General features: G+C 54.1%; 1 protein-coding gene across 2 annotated transcripts in view; it reads left to right on the top strand.

The window, feature by feature from the left end:
* Positions 1-18,176, top strand: part of FAIM2 (Fas apoptotic inhibitory molecule 2) — a 34,420-nt gene that overhangs the window by 10,991 nt on the left and 5,253 nt on the right. For both annotated transcript variants that reach the window (XM_040488199.1, XM_040488200.1), the window contains 6 exons: positions 2,637-2,687; positions 3,029-3,068; positions 3,592-3,629; positions 4,109-4,196; positions 4,473-4,568; positions 6,245-6,298. In XM_040488199.1, coding sequence (XP_040344133.1) covers positions 2,637-2,687; positions 3,029-3,068; positions 3,592-3,629; positions 4,109-4,196; positions 4,473-4,568; positions 6,245-6,298 — 367 coding nt within the window. The remainder of the gene's footprint in view (positions 1-2,636; positions 2,688-3,028; positions 3,069-3,591; positions 3,630-4,108; positions 4,197-4,472; positions 4,569-6,244; positions 6,299-18,176) is intronic.

The raw sequence follows: 18,176 nt of genomic DNA on the forward strand, positions 1-18,176 counted from the left end.
CCCTCCATCCCTTATTCTTTTGCATTTCATCCAGAAGTATTTAAAGGCCACCTAGCCATTGCCAGGCTCCCGCTTAGTGGTAGGAATGCAAAATGAGTAGGTCGCTCCAGATGCCATATCCGGGTGGGGGTTCAGATGAACAGGCCTGGAGGCCTTGGTTGAGGAATGTTCGTGGTGCGTGGAGGGAGCCCCTCTAACCCAGGCGTCAGGCTTCCCTGCCAGTCAGTCCTTTCCAGCAGGAGCAGAGTGTGGCAGGCACGTTGTGAGGGTGCAGAGAGGAGGAGGAGCGGAGTGCAGGGAAGGGTGGGCCAGGGAGGTAGGTTCAGGGAGGCACATGAAGCAGGGCCTTGCCAGGTCTTTGGTAATTTTATTTTATTTTATTTATTTATTTTTTAAATTTTTTTTTTCAACGTTTATTTATTTTTGGGACAGAGAGAGACAGAGCATGAACGGGGGAGGGGCAGAGAGAGAGGGAGACACAGAATCTGAAACAGGCTCCAGGCTCTGAGCCATCAGCCCAGAGCCCGACGCGGGGCTCGAACTCACGGAGTGCGAGATCGTGACCTGGCTGAAGTCGGACGCTTAACCGACTGCGCCACCCAGGCGCCCCATCTTTGGTAATTTTAAACAAGGGAGTCTCATGGTTGGATCTGCCTGTAGCTTGGAGGGTGGAAGGCAGGGGTGGCAGCAGGACCAGAGGTGGCCCCACCTAAAAGGGTGGTATTGGGCATGGAGAGAAGGTGACAGATCTGAGAGCTGCCTGGGTAGGAGGATTGGCAGGTCCAGGTGATTAATCGGGCGAGGCTGGGTGAGAGTCAAGGATGCTGAGCTCTCTGTTTGGGCGACTTGGACGTGCATGATGTCCTCTGCAATAGGAGACACGGGAGCAGGGGCAGGGAGGAGGGCAAGTTCACTCCTAACCTGTTGGGTTTGGAGCGTTTCTGAATGGCCATGTCTGCTCAGTAGGCAGTTGCATATTCAGGTCTGGGGTTGAGAAGGAACACATAGATCAGAAACGAGGGTGTGGGAGCCATGAGCATTTGCCTGCTAGAGGGAGTCCCGTGGATGAGCGAGCCCCCAGCGAGAGCCTGAAGGGAGACAGCCTGATGGGACTCTGTGTCAAAGGGACTGGGCCAATTTAGATACTCTGAAGGAGATTGGGAAGGAGTGGCCAAGGAGGTAGGAGGGGACCCGAGAGTGTCATCTTGGAACCGGGGGAATAATGGGAGGGATCCGATGTTGAAAAGTTAGGCAAGACAGGGACTGACAAGTATCGCTTGGACTCAACAAGGCCACGGGGATGTGGCAAAGCCAGCTGTCATTAAGTGGGGCTGGGGCTGAGTTTGTGGGGTTGGGGAGCAATGAGGAGATGAAGAAGGAGACAGTGAGTGAGGACGACTTTTTCAAGCAGCTTGTCTGTGAGGGTGGATAAAGTGGAAGTAGCTGGAACTGGGGAAGACATTGGGTTGAAGATGGAGAGCGGTTAAGGAGGTTCGTGTAGGAGGAGAGGTGCAGGTAGATGCTAAAGGTGATGCTGTAGAGATAGACATGGAGGGGCGTTTGAGGGTGTGGGGCCCAGAGTCCAGGCTGGGGCGATTGGCCTGGGATGGAAGGACAGAAGAAAGGGATACTACGTTTGCCAGTGGCAGGCAGGGGGCCAAGGGAGCTCCATGCCATCTCAAATCTTTCTGGAACACACCAGGCCAGACCTTGCAGGAGCGAGGCAGCCCGGGAGGTTTGCAAATGAGGGAGGACGGTTGGAATTGCTGCTCTGGGGGATAGGTGACAAAGTGAGAAGGGAGATGGGCGAGGATGGCAGGTGCCATGTTCAGGGTCCACCGGGGGCTGGAGACCATGCATTGGTGGTGGCATCCATGTAGGTAGGCGTGAGCGTGCCCCTTGGGTCCTCAGCCCCTCATCTTCTACCTCCCAGACTGGCCGTCACTTCCCCTGCTCTCTAGAAAATCCTCAATCTTCAATCCCTGTCTCTGGGGTTGTGCCTGAGTTCCCTTCCAGTCTTCCACTGGACATGGCCATCTGATCCCGAAATTCATACCACGGGTACCTCCTGCCTGTGCCAGGCGCTGGCAGGACAGATGAGGGCCCTTCACCTGATTCACTTGCAGCCTAGTAGGGTAGACCACCAATAAAGTAACAAGGTTATTACATGTAGTGAGAAAGGTGGGAGGGGACTGAAGGAGGCAGCGTGGGGCAGTGGTGATAAATTAGGACTCTGGAGCAAGAAGGTGTGAGGATTATATTAGTCTTCAGAAAGCAGCTGGCACTCTGCCTGGCACCTAGAAAACACCGTATACGAGCTTTCTGTATGAAGTATCGGGAGTGTCTGGGAAGGCCACTTTGGATCGGGTGGTCAGCTGTCCGTGACACCCAAGACTCCATGTTTCCAGAAGCAGGCTCACCCAATTCCCATTCCTGGCTTTTGGAATTGTACCACCATCCTGCCCGTTGCCAGGTTCTAGGACGACCAAGGTCTTAAACACCGTTCTCCCGACCCAATCATACTACCTGGTGCCTGTGGACGGCAGGGTGGGGGGCGGGCAGAGAGTGGAATGAGCAGGGGACTGGGTGGAGGGGCCTCAGGGGGCAAGGGCTGACTGCCCATCTGTTTCTCACAGTGCTGTATTCTTCGCCACCTATCTGACCCTGGCCTGCTGTTCTGGACCTAGGTATGTGATGGCTTGAGGAACAACTTGTGGGAACATGAGAAGGATCTCGAAAGCCCTGGCCCCAGTCCTGCCTGCTGCCAGTGTGCTGTGAACTTCTGAGAGGGCTCTACCCTCTGGGCTCCATCAAGCCTGCCCCTCCCTCCTTCCCTTGGCGCCTCTCAGGTGGCAACAGGGTGGTGTGGACCGACAGATGGGGGCACCTGGGGGTGTGGCTGAAGGAGGAGGCTCCAAGGAGTGGGGATGGGGTTAGGCAGAGGCCCCCCCCCTCCCAGCTGCAATGACCCAGCCCGTGGCTGCCGGCACCCCCCAATCTCCTCTGAACTCGGTGGTTTGCCTTACAGGAGGCATTTCCCCTGGAACCTGATTCTCCTGACCATCTTCGTAAGTGATCTGGGGGTAGCTGGGGACAGATGCTGAGTGCACATAGTGGGAGGAGGAAGCGGGGGGGGCGGGGGGGTGCTTCCAGGGCCAGGAAGTCTGGGCTGCAGATGTCCAATGGGAGGTGACTGGTGGAGGCCGGGGTATTTTCACCCCCCTTCTACAACAAAGACATCCCACCCTCTCTTTCCAAATAGGCTTAGTCTCCCCCACCCTTGACTCCTCCAGCCATTGTCTCTTTTCTTTGTTATGTTGTTTTTAAGAGGTTTGAATGTGGCATCCTAGAGCAATGGATAAAGAAGAGTAGGTCATAGAGAGGAGGGAAGAGCAGGGCTGCAAAAGGAAGAAGGGAACACAGCTAGTGCAGGCCTGTCAGGACGCTCCTCACCAGGCCTGAGTTGTAGAAGTGAATGTGTGGGGGCGAGGCCGATGCAGAGTTGAGGGGTGTGCCCAAGGAGTGGAGGCCCAGACTGGGCCCCCAAAGGCTGGATTCTGGAGCATTCCCTCATCCTGCTTCTCCTTCCAGACCCTGTCCATGGCCTACCTCACTGGGATGCTGTCCAGGTAAAGGGGACAGGTGGAAGGGAACGGGCCACTCCCTGAGGGGAGCTGCCCCTGAACATACCCCTTCAGAGAGCGTTCAGGGAGGGTGGAGGTCCAGGCAGGCAGGAAACACTGGCCTGGAGCCCTCTTCTCTCACACTCCGTTGAACAGTGACGGCAGGACCTGGCCAGGTTGGGGGGTGGAGGTGGGGAACGGAGGAGAGCAAGATGACCTCTCTCAAACTGCAGCTTGAGAGACCCCAGCCTGGGTGGTCACACCACTCCCTGTAAGCCTCCCTGGTACCAGCACAAACCCCTCTCCATCCTCTGCAAAGAGGAGTTTGAGTCTAAGCATGCTGGGGAGGGCAGAACCCAGGAGAGAGGCTGGGGGCCAGAGGTTGAGGGATCAGGTCCCCGCAGAAGGCAGTGGGCCTGGGAGGAGGGCCGGGGGAAACCAGGACCCCGGCCTGAAGCTGAGCCCCCCGGCCCTGTGTCCCGCAGCTACTACAACACGACATCTGTGCTGCTGTGTCTGGGCATCACGGCTCTCGTCTGCCTCTCAGTCACCGTCTTTAGCTTCCAGACTAAGGTCAGCTCTGGGGCTTATGGGCGGGACAAGGCCTATGGGATGGGGGGCTCCAAGCTTGGGTCCCTAGCTAGGGAGGGGGAAAGGGGTGTGTAGAGTCTGGGAGGCCACTTGAAGGAGGGGAGGAGGGGGTCGCCAGGTTCTAGGTAGGGAGCATAAGACAGCAGCCTGCTGTTTAGGGCTCAGCCTTCTGGCCAGCACACCGCCCAGCAGGGGTCCCCAGGAGTGCCAAGCCACTCTGTGCTGGCCCAATGGCTCACACCTGCCCCATCCCTGCAGTTTGACTTCACCTCCTGCCAGGGTGTGATCTTCGTGCTGCTCATGACTCTTTTCTTCAGTGGACTCATCCTGGCCATCCTCCTGCCCTTCCAATACGTGAGTCCCCGGGTCTCCCAGTGGGGCCCCTGGGGAGGGAGGGAGAGCCCCACCTCTCCCAAGGGTGCCGTTTCCTCCCCACCTTCCAGGGAAGGCCCAGAGCCAAAGGCCCACAGCCTGTCATCCTGTCCAGCCCTCCTGGCACCTGCCCTGAGCTGGTTGGCAGTGTAAGCAAACAAACAAGGAGGCTTTTCTTGGCAGGCGTGGGCATCTGCTCACACCATGAGCCACATCCGGCTTCACCTTTCTCATCCTCCCCTCTAAGGGGGAGGTGAGGCCGAGGGAGAAGCCACAGCACATTTAAACCCTGGGCAGGGACCGGAGCGCAGGAGCTCCATAGCGCCACCAAGCCCAGAAGGGCCCTGAAGAAGGACCTCCTGGGGCCCCTGAGGGATCAGCCAAGTCCAGAGGGCCAGAATGTGGCTGGCCAGGCAGGCAGGAGGTGGGGCAGTGGGGGTCTGAGCATACCCCCACCCCATTACGGTGTCCATGGGGCCAGCCAAATCTCAGCTGTCCAGCCTGCCCTGGGAAATGCAGCTCGGACAGCACAGGGCTCAGGGGTGACTGAGGCAGTCAGGGTGCTGCAGGTGGAGAAGCATCACAGGAGGGGCTTGAGGTTTAATCCTGGGAACCCAGAGGATGAAGCTATTAGACGCCTGCTAAGGGCTCAGTGCTTGTACCCCCACCCAGGACTCCTCTTAACCACCTCTGGTGCATGGTCCCCCCACTGCCCCTTTTCTGCCAGGCTAGAAGCGGCATTCCCCACTCCCCCTTCCCCCCACCCCATCCTGCCCAGCCCCAGTCCGCAGGGTATTGGCTCCAAGTCCAGGACATCAGGATTGGTTCTGGCATTTCCTTGGCAATTCCCAGGATCCTGTTGACGAAGGGAGGGGCCGGAGCTGGTCTGGGGGCCCTCTGTGTATCTAGGATGGGGGAGAGGCAGTTATAGGAAGTGGCTTCCAAACTTCAAAGAACCGCTTATTGATCCAGGTCAGGCTACTGGGATGCCTTTGTTTCCAAGAATCTTCCAAGAGTCTCCTTCCCTCCCCGTGGAGGGAGGCATGGCTGAAACCTTCAGGGTTTCCACACCCAGCTGGGTGCCCCTGAGACCTAGGGGTGGCCAAGGTTGGGAAGGGGCGCTGCAAGCAATCGCATCATGAACGGCTGGCAGGGATTCCATAGGATCCCCCCATCCCCCCACCACACACACACAGACCTCTGAGCCCCTTACGCCTCCAGGCAAAGCTAGGGAATTCCCCTACAGAGGAACAGACAGACCCCACCAGGACAGGGATGAGTGTGTCTGCGGGGGAGGTAGCGGCCTGAGGCCAGACTCAGGCAGGGAGGACGGCAGGGGTTCAACAGGTTGAGTCTCCCTCAACCAGCCTGAGTCCAGGGCTGTGTATGGAGGGAACACCAAGTACATGTCAGCTGGGATCCCCTGCCAGTCCCTCCCTGATCACTGTTACCCTGGGGCTCCCCAGACGCACCCTGAGCACACAGAGAATCAAGGACCCCTCTCTGTCCTGGGGTGTCTTCAGGACTGCTGGGGAGGGTTGGGGGTTGCTGTGAGAGAGGGAACCCACCAGGGAGGTCTGTGCTACATCCCCCGGTCTCTGGACTGAGCCCTCCTTTGCTGCCTGTCACCCTATACCCATTTTGTGTCTGCTCCACAGGTGCCCTGGCTCCACGCTGTGTATGCCGCTCTGGGAGCAGGCGTGTTTACGTTGGTGAGTGTGGCTCCCTGGGGGCCCCGCCTTCTCAGCCTCTGATCACCTCCCCAAGCCCCTCCACTATCCCCGTCTTCCTCACGGACCTCCTCCCTGACACCTTGTAAAGCTCCTGTGGGCAGGTCAAGGCTCAGCGCTGCTTTCAGGGAATGCTCTCTGGTTTCTGAGATACACCAGCTTATCTGGGCAGGGGAGGAAGAAGGTGGTAACAGGATTGGAGCGTTAGACAGAGCTGGGAAGAGACACCCCTAGCTCCTGGGGAGGGCCAGTGCTGCTTGCAGGGGTGAGAGAATGAGGGTGCCCTGGCCACGGGGACTAAGCTAGTCATTGCTCTCCTAGGGAAAATCTGGGAAGGCTTCTTGGAGCAAGGGAGATCCCCAGTGGTCGTGGTTGTTGTCACCAAACTGAGAGTGTTGATGGTGATGATGATGACGGTATTTATTGAACACCTCCCCCACCAACAAGCTCTCCATGTGCGCTTAACCCTCACCATGACTCTGTGAAATAGCTTCTGCTGTGATCAGGTTAAGATGAGGAACCCGAAGCTCAGAGCCTAAACGACTTGCCCGAGTTCACACAGCATCCTAGGAAGCAGGGGACCAGAGTGACAACCTGGATGGTCTGGCTGCAGAGCCCCGTTCTGGGTATGAGGCTATGTGGGGAGGAGCTCGGGACGGCCCCAGGGAGATGCCCAGGAGACAGGAGGTAGCCAGGGACAGACATCTGCCTGGAAGAGCCCAATACAGGCCCTTTGCTCAGGTGGGCACCTGAATGTGATGGTGCTCCGGGACCCGCCCAGGTGGGCAAGCTCATCTCGGTGACCTCTTCTCAGGGAGCACACAAGGTAAACACCAACACCAGCAGGAGGAGTGACCAGACCCTCCTGTCCCTCGTTGGAATGTTTTAGTGCTGAAGGCACTAAAAAGGGATCTGGTGAAACTCCAAGCCCTTCCTCTCATAGATGGGAAAACTGGACCACAAAGAAGTTAAATGGTTTGTCCCGTTTCCTGGCAAGATGATGGCATATCAACTAAGTGTGGCCTTGGTCAAGGCTAGGCTGACCAGTTTCTCCCAGTTTACCCAGAACTTTGCCAGTTTGAGCACTGAAAGTCCCACTGCTTGAGGGAACCCCTACATCTCGGGCAAACCAGAAAGGTCACCATGCAGCACTAACTTCTCTTGGCTCCCACACCAATACTCTCTTTCCTCCAGGCAGGACCTACTTAAAATAAGTTCCAATGAGGGGCACCTGGGTGGTTCAGTCAGTTGCGCCATGGACTCTTGGTTTTGGTTTAGGCCATGATCTCGCGGTTTGTGGGTTTGAGCCCCGCGTTGGGCTCCATGCTGACAGTGCAGAGTCTGCTTGGTATTCTCTCTCTCTCCCTCTGCCCCTCCCCCTGCTCTCTCTCTCTCTCTCTCTCTCTCTCTCTCAAAATAAATAAACATTAAAAAGTTCTTTCAATGAAAAGGAAGGAGTGGGGAATAAGACCAAGAGGAAAGAAAAATGCAGGGTCACATGGGGGGAAGTGAACCCGGGAGGCTTCAGAGGACAGTGTCTGCCAGGGACAAATGGAAGAAGAGGGGTCAATGTGCAGGGCAGAGGGGGAGCACGGCGAGCATCAGTGGAGAGTAGGGGAGTTTGCTTGGCTTCCTGTGGATCAGATCACAGCCAGTATGTCAGCTAAACAGGAAGGCTGTACATACAAGGAAGGCTGGATGAATAGCAATCCCTTAAATTTGTTTAATAATCCCTTGTGTTGTTAGAATAGTAAAAATAATCCCAGCCATCTGTTCCACCCTTTACATTTTAGAAAACACTTTCACACCTATTACCTCATTGGATCTCCACCACAACCCAGGGAAGGCGGCAGCACTGATGTTATAAGACCTGCTTTCCCCATCCGAAGCCCTGGGTGTTAAGAGTTGGCAGATGTGGGATAGGACCCAGCCTGTGTCCTGTGCCCAGCCTGGTGCCACTTCCAGCACCCCTGTGGTCCCCCTCAAAGAAGACAACTCCTATTAGCTTGGATTTGGGAAGAGGCTGGAAGTTCTTTCCAGCAAACCCCCTGTTCCACCCCCGCCCCGCCCCCATCAGTATTGGCCTTTCTACTGGACTATTCCCATTAGCATGGAAACAGGCTATAATTTCTTCTATCTGGAAACACACACACACACACACACACACACACACACACACCACTCTTGACCCACATCCCTTTGCAGCACCCCCATTTAGAGCAAAAATCCTTATAAGGGAATCTACACTGATGATAAGCTTCCCCCAAAAGTAATGCATTCTTATGAAACCTTTGTAAGCTGAAATGGTATAAGCGAAGAAGCAACTAATGTCTATGGAAAAATTTTTCAGTATCCCAGCCCCCCTCCAAAATAACCTCTCTTGGGTTTTTCTCCTACCTTAGGACATATCTTGCTGACATGATGCACAAAATAAATAGAGATAAAACACAGATGCTCACAGACACTGCTCAAAACTGTGGCGGCTTGATGCCCAGATGCTGGGTGTAGTTCCCAGGGAAGGAGCTCGGGGGTGCCACTCCTTGTCTGGGGTGCATGCTGCCTCTATCATTGGGTGTGCCGCCTCTATATATCAGCTCCCTGCAAAGCAAATACTGAATGCTATCCCCCCCCCCCCCCCCCCGCCATTTTTTTTGTAAAAGTGAAAATCCTCTTTGGATTTCTTTTGGCTAGCGAAATCAGGTACTACAGGTCTTTGGTAAAAATGAAACAATGTAACTCAAACTTTCAGAAAGCAAGGGATACCTGTATTTCCAATTTGTCTCCTCCTTTCTCTCCTCCCAATCCTTCTCGAATTCTCTCAACCCTGTTAATGCTCTCAGCAGGGTCAGCAGTGGTCATTTCTCAGCCCTCATCTTGCCAGACCCTCAGCCTGTTTGATACAGTTGCTCATTCCTCCACCCAGAAGCATCTTCTTCCCTGGGCATCTTGGCCACCAGCTGTCCTGTCTTTCTCCTGTCCCCCTGCTTACACCGAGGGCCATAGGGCCATCAACTCCTCTCTTTCTACGCTCACTCTCTACAGGATCTTTCAAGTCAGGATCCTCTCAAGGCTTTGAATACCATCGTTTATGCTGATGGCCCTACAGTTGATCTCCAGCCCAGAATTCCAGATTCGAATTTCCTATTGTCCACTCAGTATCTGCATTTGGAAACCTAATAGGCACCCCAAACCTAATATGTCTGAAACTGAGCACCTGCTCTCACTGAACCCCTGCTTCTCCCACAGCCTTTTCTCCATCTCTGTAAATGGCAACTCTGTCCTTCCAGTCATTCAAGTCAAACGCCCTGCTGACATCCTCCACTCCTCCGCTCTCCTCACACCCCACTTCTGGCCCTATAGCAAATTCTATTGGCCCCACCTTCTAGGCAGAATTTGACCACTTGTCTCCACCTTCATGGCTACTCCCTGGTCCCCCTCTTGAATTGCCGCCGTGGCCTCCCACTGGCGTGGCCCCCACAGTGTGTGCTCAGTGCAGCAGCTCGGGTTGATCCTGTTAAGTGTGAATGAGGTCACATGGTTCCTCTGCTGGGCCTCCAGGGATGACTTCCTGGGCCTACAGGTCCTCCCTGACCTCACCTCCTCCCATGCCCCCCACCGCCCGCTCTGGTGCAGCCATGTGCACCTCCTTGCTGCCCCTGAGCACGGCAGGCTCACTCCTAGCCCGGGGCCTCTCCACCTGCAGATGCCTCCATCTGTCCTCTCGGATCCACTCACAGCTCCCTGTGTCCCCTCCTTCAAGTGTTCGCTTGATTTACAATCCTGTGTGACTGAGCACACACGCACGCACACACTGCCTACTCCTCCTCCCTGCTTTATTTCTCGCCACAGCACTGTTCATCCTTTTTTTCTGACTTGTTTGTTGATGGTCTCCCTCCAGCAGAATGTAAGTTCTTTGAGGGCAGGGGTTTTTGTCTAGCTTGTTACTTTACTGCATCCCCAGTGCCTGGCACCCCTTTGATGTTTATGGAACGAATAGGTGCCTGAGAGGCGTGTCGAGGGGCCAGGACTGGCCAAGATGCTGGTCAGAGCAGGGAAAGAAAGCCTCAGTTGCTCGGTGAGTCACAGGGGAGGAGGAACCACAGTGCCTAATTAGCTGTTAATGTCTCAGTAGGGCTCCTCCTCCAGATTATGTAAACAATGGCCAGGAGTGGTCTGAATCCCCCAGCTCCACCTCCTGACCTTGTTCACCTGGACCAAAGGAGGGAAGACATGCACAGGTTCCCTGGGGCCCCTGGGGTAGGGGAGAGCCGAGGAGGGCCCTGGATTCACTGCCCTCCCTCCTCTGAGTTTTAGGTGGAGAGAGGCCATCAGAGGCCCAGCCCCACAAGAACAATCTCCGGGTGTTTCCATGAACCCCAACTCAGAAGGCCATTGACCTCAATCTGACCCTGCTTCCTGCATCAGTTCTGTCCTGTGGAAGCTGTGGTCCCCTAGCTCCAACCCATCCCCAGCACCCAGCACGCCCAGTCTCTTCATCTGCCCATCCCGGCATCTCCCACCCTAGCCTGTGGAGAACTCTCAGCACCACGAGGGGCCCTCCCAGCGACGCACTCAGAGCATCCCTACCCAGCTGCCACAAGGAGGGTGGGTGAGAAAGGGGAGAAGCCTCAGAGGAGACCCCAGACCTCCAGCGAGGACCCACCCAATGCTCCCAGCCTGGGCTTTGGAAGGGCTGTTAGAATTCAAATGGTTTTTCTCTCCTAGATACCTTAGCCCCTCTCTGACAGTCTCTACCATCTGTGAGGGCAGGGCCACTGAGCTGGACTAGGCCGAGATCAGGGGTGGGGAGCCCAGGCTTCTTAGGGCCGAGGTCCAACCTTGAGGAAGAGGCCCCTCCTAGGCCTCACCCATCCAGCCTTGGTGCATTCTCAAGAGGCTTTGGGTTTTCTGCCTCACCCCTATCTCATACCCCTCACTGGGTACCAGACCCAAATGCCAGTAGAAGTGGGTGAGTCAGCCCGCAGGTACCTCAGGGCTTATCCTCCTGACCCCACTAGTGCCCTCTCCTTCGGTGCTTTTTTTTATAGTGCTCATGGAAAGTCAGGTGGGGGAGTATGAGGGCTTGGCTGGGTGAGATGATGGGGCAAAGTGGAGGGGCTGGGACAGAGCAGGAGGGTTGGGGCAGGGAGAGAGAGCGGGTTGGGCCAAGGGCTTGGCCAGCAGGTTTCCCGCTGTGGCTGAACCTCCGTACTTGTGTGGCTCTACCTCAGAGCTAGTCCTTCTTTGGGGAAGCTAGGATCTCACAGCCACCTAAACCGGGAAGCCAAGCCAGGAGACTTAGGGAAGAAACTAAGCATGGGACTTTGGAAATTAGGCGACAAGCCCAATACGAACAGAAGTGTCCCCTGCCTGGCCTGGATGGATTGGAGACCTGAGAAAACATCACAGTCTGTGTGTGTGTGTGTGTGTGTTTTAATGTTTATTTGTTTTTGAGAGACTGAGCATGAGCGGGGGAGGGGCAGAGAGAGAGGGAGACACAGAATCGGAAGCAGGCTCCAGGCTCCGAGCTGTCAGCACAGGGTCCAACGTGGGGCTCGAACTCACGAACTGTGAGATCATGACCTGAGATGAAGTCGGACGCTTAACCGACTGAGCCACCCAGGCGCCCCTCATGGTCTCTGTGTTTTAAGGAAGATTAGCCAGAAGCTGTGTGGGTAGGCCAGAGCCTGAGAGACCAGTTAAAAGACCACTGCAGGCAGAGGGCCAGAGTTGGGGACAGGGTGGCAGGAAGAACAGGTATGTTGGTCAGTACTGGATGCTTCAGCGCCTGATGGTGTTTGGATGAGTGAAGCTGAGGTAGGAAGATGCTTTGTAGGTGTTAGCCCTGCCCATGGGGAAGATACATACAGCCCTCTGTCCTCAGTCCCTGCAAGAAAGGAGGGTTGAGGTGAGTCCTTAGTGCTGGCAGGGACCTATATGCGCTGAGGCCCTGAGACAGCATGCTCCCCACCCCACACGCACCCTCATAAACCACACACACACACACACACACACACACACACACACACAGTGTTAGCTGCCAAGCTGGATGAAAGCCCCATTTTCCTGACTCTCAGTCCAGCTATTCTTTCGACTCTATCTCCCTGTCCCATTTCACAGGTGGGAAAATAGAGGCCAGAGAGTTCCTGCTGCTTGACTTCCTGCACAGCAGAAGAACCCAGGGAGGCTTTCTCAACCTTTGAGATCAGGCTTTCAGCAGTTACTCCCATCCAACCCCAGCAGAGAATCTGTGTCCCTGATGTTCCCCTGACTGGCCTAGGCCAGCCCCACAGCATCTGGAGGATTCTGGAAAGAGACTCCTGTTTGCCCCCGCCCCTGCTTTTTTACTCAGGGCTGTGACATATGCCCTACCTTCTTCACAATTAGAGAAACACTTTGAAAAGCAAAAGTGGCTACCCAAACCCAAGGCAGGGGTATCATTTTATTTTAGACTTACCTTTATTTCATTCAGAGCTCAGAGGCTCTTTCGCCTCAGTTTTTTACGTGAGCCTGAAAGATCTAGTGAGAACCTTCTCTGTTCTGCTACCCACCCTCCACCACTAAAACAGCCCTGACACCTCACCTGCGGCCTCATCTGAACCCTCCGAAGTTGAGCGCTCTCCTCTGAGGGCAGCAGCGGGGAGCTTGGATTGACGGGTAATTGCTCCTTCAGGGGGAAAGTGCACTAGGTGTCCCCCTCCCAGGACCCACCTCAGTTTCACTTCCTGAAGCAGTCCTCCTCAGGAACCCATGCCCTGCCCAAACCAAGCCCTTCAAACCAATACCTTGACCTGGAGACAGTGAAAGGAGTCCTCCTCCCAGCTCCACCCCCTCCACCACCAGGGGTGGGGGACTGAGGGAGGGACGGTTCAGAGTCCCCGTAAGGAGCTGGGCAGAGGAGTGTCTAACTGGCATGCTGGGGCAGGGAGGGCAGGAGTCACTGCTCTCAGATGCAGAGCAGAACCAGGAAGAGGTGCTATGAGAAGGGCTAGGGGAGTCCTCCAGGTGGCCACATGCACCCCCACCCAAATGACTTTCAAGATCTAGCTCATCCTCTTACCACTGTGACCTTGGGCAGGTTACTTGACTCCTCTGTGCCTCACCTGCTTCGTCTTTAAAATGGGCCTAATATAGGGGCACCTGGGTGGCGCAGTTGGTTGAGCGTCCGACTTCAGCCAGGTCACGATCTCGCGGTCTGGGAGTTCGAGCCCCGCATCGGGCTCTGGGCTGATGGCTCAGAGCCTGGAGCCTGTTTCCGATTCTGTGTCTCCCTCTCTCTCTGCCCCTCCCCCGTTCAGGCTCTGTCTTTCTCTGTCCCCAAAATAAATAAACATTGAAAAAAAAAAATTAAAAAAATAAATAAATAAATAAAATGGGCCTAATATGAACTATTCCACAAAGTCGTGGTCGTAATTAAATAAGCTAATACCTGAAAGGAAAAAAGAAAACAGCCTGGCACTTGGAACTTGATAGTTTCTCCACTACCATGGTAACTTTTACCCTTATCGTAAATGTTAACCTTGTAACTCAGAGCACCAAATTTTGGAGCAGAGTACTTGGGTTCAAATCCATGCTCTGCCGTATTCTAGCTGTGTGAACTGATAAAATCATATAACCTCCCTGTGCTTCTGTTTCCTTATCTCTAAAATGCAGGTAATGATAGTACCCACCATGTAGGTTGTTGTAACTTGAAAGTGAATTAACATATGCAAAGCACTTAACAAAGTGACTGGTGCATCATTAGTAATCGATGATATTGCCTGTTAGTGGTAGTCAGTTGCAAGATTTGAACCCAGGTCTGTGTGACTATCTATGTTCTTTTTTTTTTAATGTTTATTTATTTTTGAGAGAGAGAGAGGGAGAATGAGTGGGGGAGGGGCAGAGAAAGAGGGAGACACAGAATCCGACGCAGGCTCTGGGCTCTGAGTTGTCAGAATGGAGCCCGACAAGGGGCTTGAACCCCCAGACTATGAGATCATGACCTGAGCTGAAGTCGGATGCTTAACCGACCAAGCCACCCAGGCATACCTCCCCAGTCCATGTTCTTTTTTTTTGTTTTTAATTTTTTTTAATGTTTCTTTATTTTTGAGACAGAGAGAGACAGAGCGTGAGCAGGGGAGGGGCAGAAAGAGAGGGACACACAGAATCTGAAGCAGGCTCCAGGCTCTGAACTGTCAGCACAGAGCCCGATGCGGGGCTCGAACCCACGAACCATGACCTGAGCTGAAGTTGGATGCTTAACTGACTGAGCCACCCACGTGCCCCTCCCCAGTCCATGTTCTTAAGCACCGTATTACACTCATGCCCTACCTCAGAGGACCACACATGGGCTCTTCCACATACTTCCATACACTGCTCCCCTTTTATCCTGGGGCAGGCCTTCTGGCTCACACACCTGCCAGACCCTGTTCCTTCAGTGGCTGCCTAGAGGTGCTCCCAAAGATGTAAGCTTCGTGCAGATGTTGTCTGCACCATTTAAACTTTTGACACTCAGGTCAGTGAAGACAAGAGAAATAACTTCTGTTGGTACCAGGCCACAAATGGACCCAGGTCTCCACTCAGTGCCTCTCCTCCGCTCCCCTACTCCCTCACCCTGTCCTGCATCCCAGCCTTTAAAGGCACAGGGCTTGAGGCTGGCAGCCTCTTCCTACAGAATCCTCGAAGCCCAGGCTCACCCTCTAGCCCAGAAAGTGGTGGCAGGGCCAGATGGGCCCAGTGCTCCCTGTAGCCCCCCAGGAAGCCTCAGCTAGCCTTGAGCTCTGTGCTTCTCTTTCCACCTCTTCCAGCCTTCTACACACACACACACACACACACACACACACACACACCCCGGATCCCAGAGCAGTGTCACATGCTGGAAGAACGGAATTTGAGGTCAGAAGATCTGAGCTGTCCTCTTGGCTGTGTGAGGTGGGCAAGTCCCTCACACTCTTTGTGCCCCAGATTCCTCAGAAGGTTCAGCAACTTTTTTGTATGTTACTTTAATCTCTCTTTTAAAAATTTCTTATTAGGGGTGCCTGGGTGGCTCAGTAGTTTGAGCGTCCGACTCCTGATTTCGGCTCAGGTCATGATCCCAGGATTGTGGGATCGAGCCCTGTGTCGGGCTCCCATGCTGAGCAGGGAGCCTGCTTGAAACTCTCTCTCTGCTTCTGCCCCTCTTCCCCTGCTCATGCTTTCTCTTTCCCTAAAAATAGAAAATGAAATAAAAATAAAACTTTTTAATTAAATGAAATATGAAGACATTTGTTCACATATTTCAGTTTTTAAAATCTTACAGTATGTAGATAAAGCAAATGCTATTTGCATGTCCTTCGCTGCCTTGCCCAGTGGTAAGTGCTACGATCAGTTGTCTCCTTCTGGACCTTTCTACGTGCATTTTATACGTATTTGCTATATAGGCTTGTATGACATATAGTTTTGTGAGTTTTTGGGTTGTTGTTATTACAGAAAGGGAATCGTATGAGGCACATTTTTGTGCAGCTTGTTCTTTTCTAATAATAGCATATATCAGAGATGTTTCTGCCTTGGTGCTGCTGCCCGTAGTTTATTTAACCATTCCCTAGTTGAGAGTTTAGGGTTTCCAGTATTTCACTGTTAGAACCAGCGCTGCTGCAAACGGCCTTGGGCGTGCTGTTTTGCACACTCATGCTGGCATTTCTGTAGGATGGACATGGTCCACGAGCTATTTTTTTTATGCTGACTCAACACATTGTAAGGTCAGCGTTTTGCATCCGGTGCCTGTTTGTTGCTGGCTCTGAGCTGGCCCCTCCATGGCGTGGCTCCCCCAGCCTCACCTCTGGGAGGAGAGGACAAGAGACATAAGCCCAGGTCCTGGACACAGCAGGGTCAGGCCAAGTGTGTGGCCAGGGGGCCCAGCCAACAGGGTGAGCCAGGAAAGTTTGCCTTTGGCTCCTCTGCCCTCTGTGCATGCCCCCTCCCCCGGCAAGCCCACTCTGCCTGCTTCTCTATCAGAGTAGGAGACAGATGGTCACTACCTTGCCCAGCGTCCCAGAGCTAGTGAGGAGCGGAGTTGAGGCTGCAATCCAGGTCAGGCGGACTTCCAAGCCCGTGCTCATAATCACCCCCATCTCTCCACCTTTGAGGGGGTCATGCCTTGATGTCCCCCGGCACGGAAGAAAAATGACCATCAGCAAGCCACTCACTGGCTCTGAGACTCCTTTCCTTGTATGTAAAATAGTGATAGTAATTCCCACCTCCCAGGGCATATTGGGCGACAGAAATGAGATAAAGGATTAGTGTGTGAAAGGGCAACTCAGATGTAAATTAATAGCCTCCTAGTCCCACTCCTGCCTCTTGCCCCTAACCCATGCTCCTCCTCCCACTTGCTCCTCCTCTTGTGTTCAGCTGGCCACCAACTCTAGGAAGTACCTGTGTCCTTTCAGATGTCAGCGGTCAAACCAGCTGAGATCTTAGCTGCCAGATGTTAACTATAACCAAGATATCCACTCCCAACCAAAACGTTAGTTAACGATGCTTACCAACACCCAAGATTATCGGGCTGCTTGCCCCTGTAATGAATGCATGCTCATAATGTAATCTCTGATAATTTGCTTTCATTAGACTGTCAATTCTCTGAAGACAAGCTCCTTGGAACATAGTAGGTGCTCAATAAATATTGGTGGGACTAAATGAGGGAAAGCCTGCAGCTGACTCGCAGGCATGAGGTTGCAGCGACAGGTGCAATGGTATTGGAATCTGGGGCAGGCTATCCCAGAGAGCACCACGTAGATAAGCATCCGTAGCTATAGGCCAAGGGCAGGGGCGGAAATCACTTCATTCCTCTTCCTTCCAAGAGCAAAGCCTGCTGGCTGCTGTAGGAGGCCTCCTGGGTGGGTGCTCCTTGGAGGAGCCACCCCCAGACCTGGTTGGGTCCGAGCCTTCTAGGTTGAGAGAGTCAATTTCATTAGCTCACCCAGGGGTGACCAGGCTCTGAGAAATCAACCAAGCAAGCCACTGATTGATAAGCCAGATCAGCAATTTATTAACTTATGCTGGCAGCATGACTGCTAAGCAGCCTGTAGCATTCAAGTCGGTCCCTCTCCTTGCGTGTTCTGTCTTTAGAGGGCAAATTTATGTGAGAATCCGAATCCTATTCAGAAGGAGCCGAGTAGAACGAAGTGACAGGATACGAAGGAACAATAAGCGTTGAGGCCGCATACATCTACTTACCCTCAAAACCATGCCATAGTGTGGTCATTATTACTGTCCCACTTGGTAGAGGAGGACACTGAGGTCAAGTGGGTGATGGTTACTGAGGGGTGGAACCGGCACTCAAACCCGAGCCGTCCGACTCCAGTCCTGCGGTCTCATGCACCGTTCCCTCAACGCTGCTGAGCTCAGGGAGCCTGACGTGCCTGGCACAACCCCCCCTCAGCCCTGGCTGTGGCTCTCCGCGTTCCTTCTGTTAAGGCTGCGTAGCGTCCCCTAGTAACATTTCCGCCTCCTGGATGAGCTGTTGGAGACACCTGGCTCTCAGCAGCAGCATACACGTGTTCTCAAGGGGGCACCCCTCCTTCTGCATGTAACAACTATAAAGCCACATTAATAGCTCACGTCCATTAAGTTCGTACCACGTGTCAGGCACCGTGCCAGCCACTTGGTGTGCATTATCTTATTCTCACGGCCTCAGGAGGCAAGCACACTCATCTCCCTTTAACAGACCCGGGCTCAGGGAGGCTGCCTTGCCCAGGGTCCCAGAGCTAGTGAGGAGCAGAGTTGAGGCTGCAGTCCAGGTCGGGCAGACTTCCAAGGCCGTGCTCATAATCACCCCCCCCCCACCTTTGAGGGGGTCATGCCTTGATGTCCCCCCATGCTGGAGCTGTTCTGTATTAGAGCTTCT

This window comes from Herpailurus yagouaroundi, unplaced genomic scaffold, assembly GCF_014898765.1.
Source record: "Herpailurus yagouaroundi ecotype Mexico unplaced genomic scaffold, PumYag 166, whole genome shotgun sequence".
Taxonomy (NCBI): Eukaryota; Metazoa; Chordata; class Mammalia; order Carnivora; family Felidae; genus Herpailurus; species Herpailurus yagouaroundi.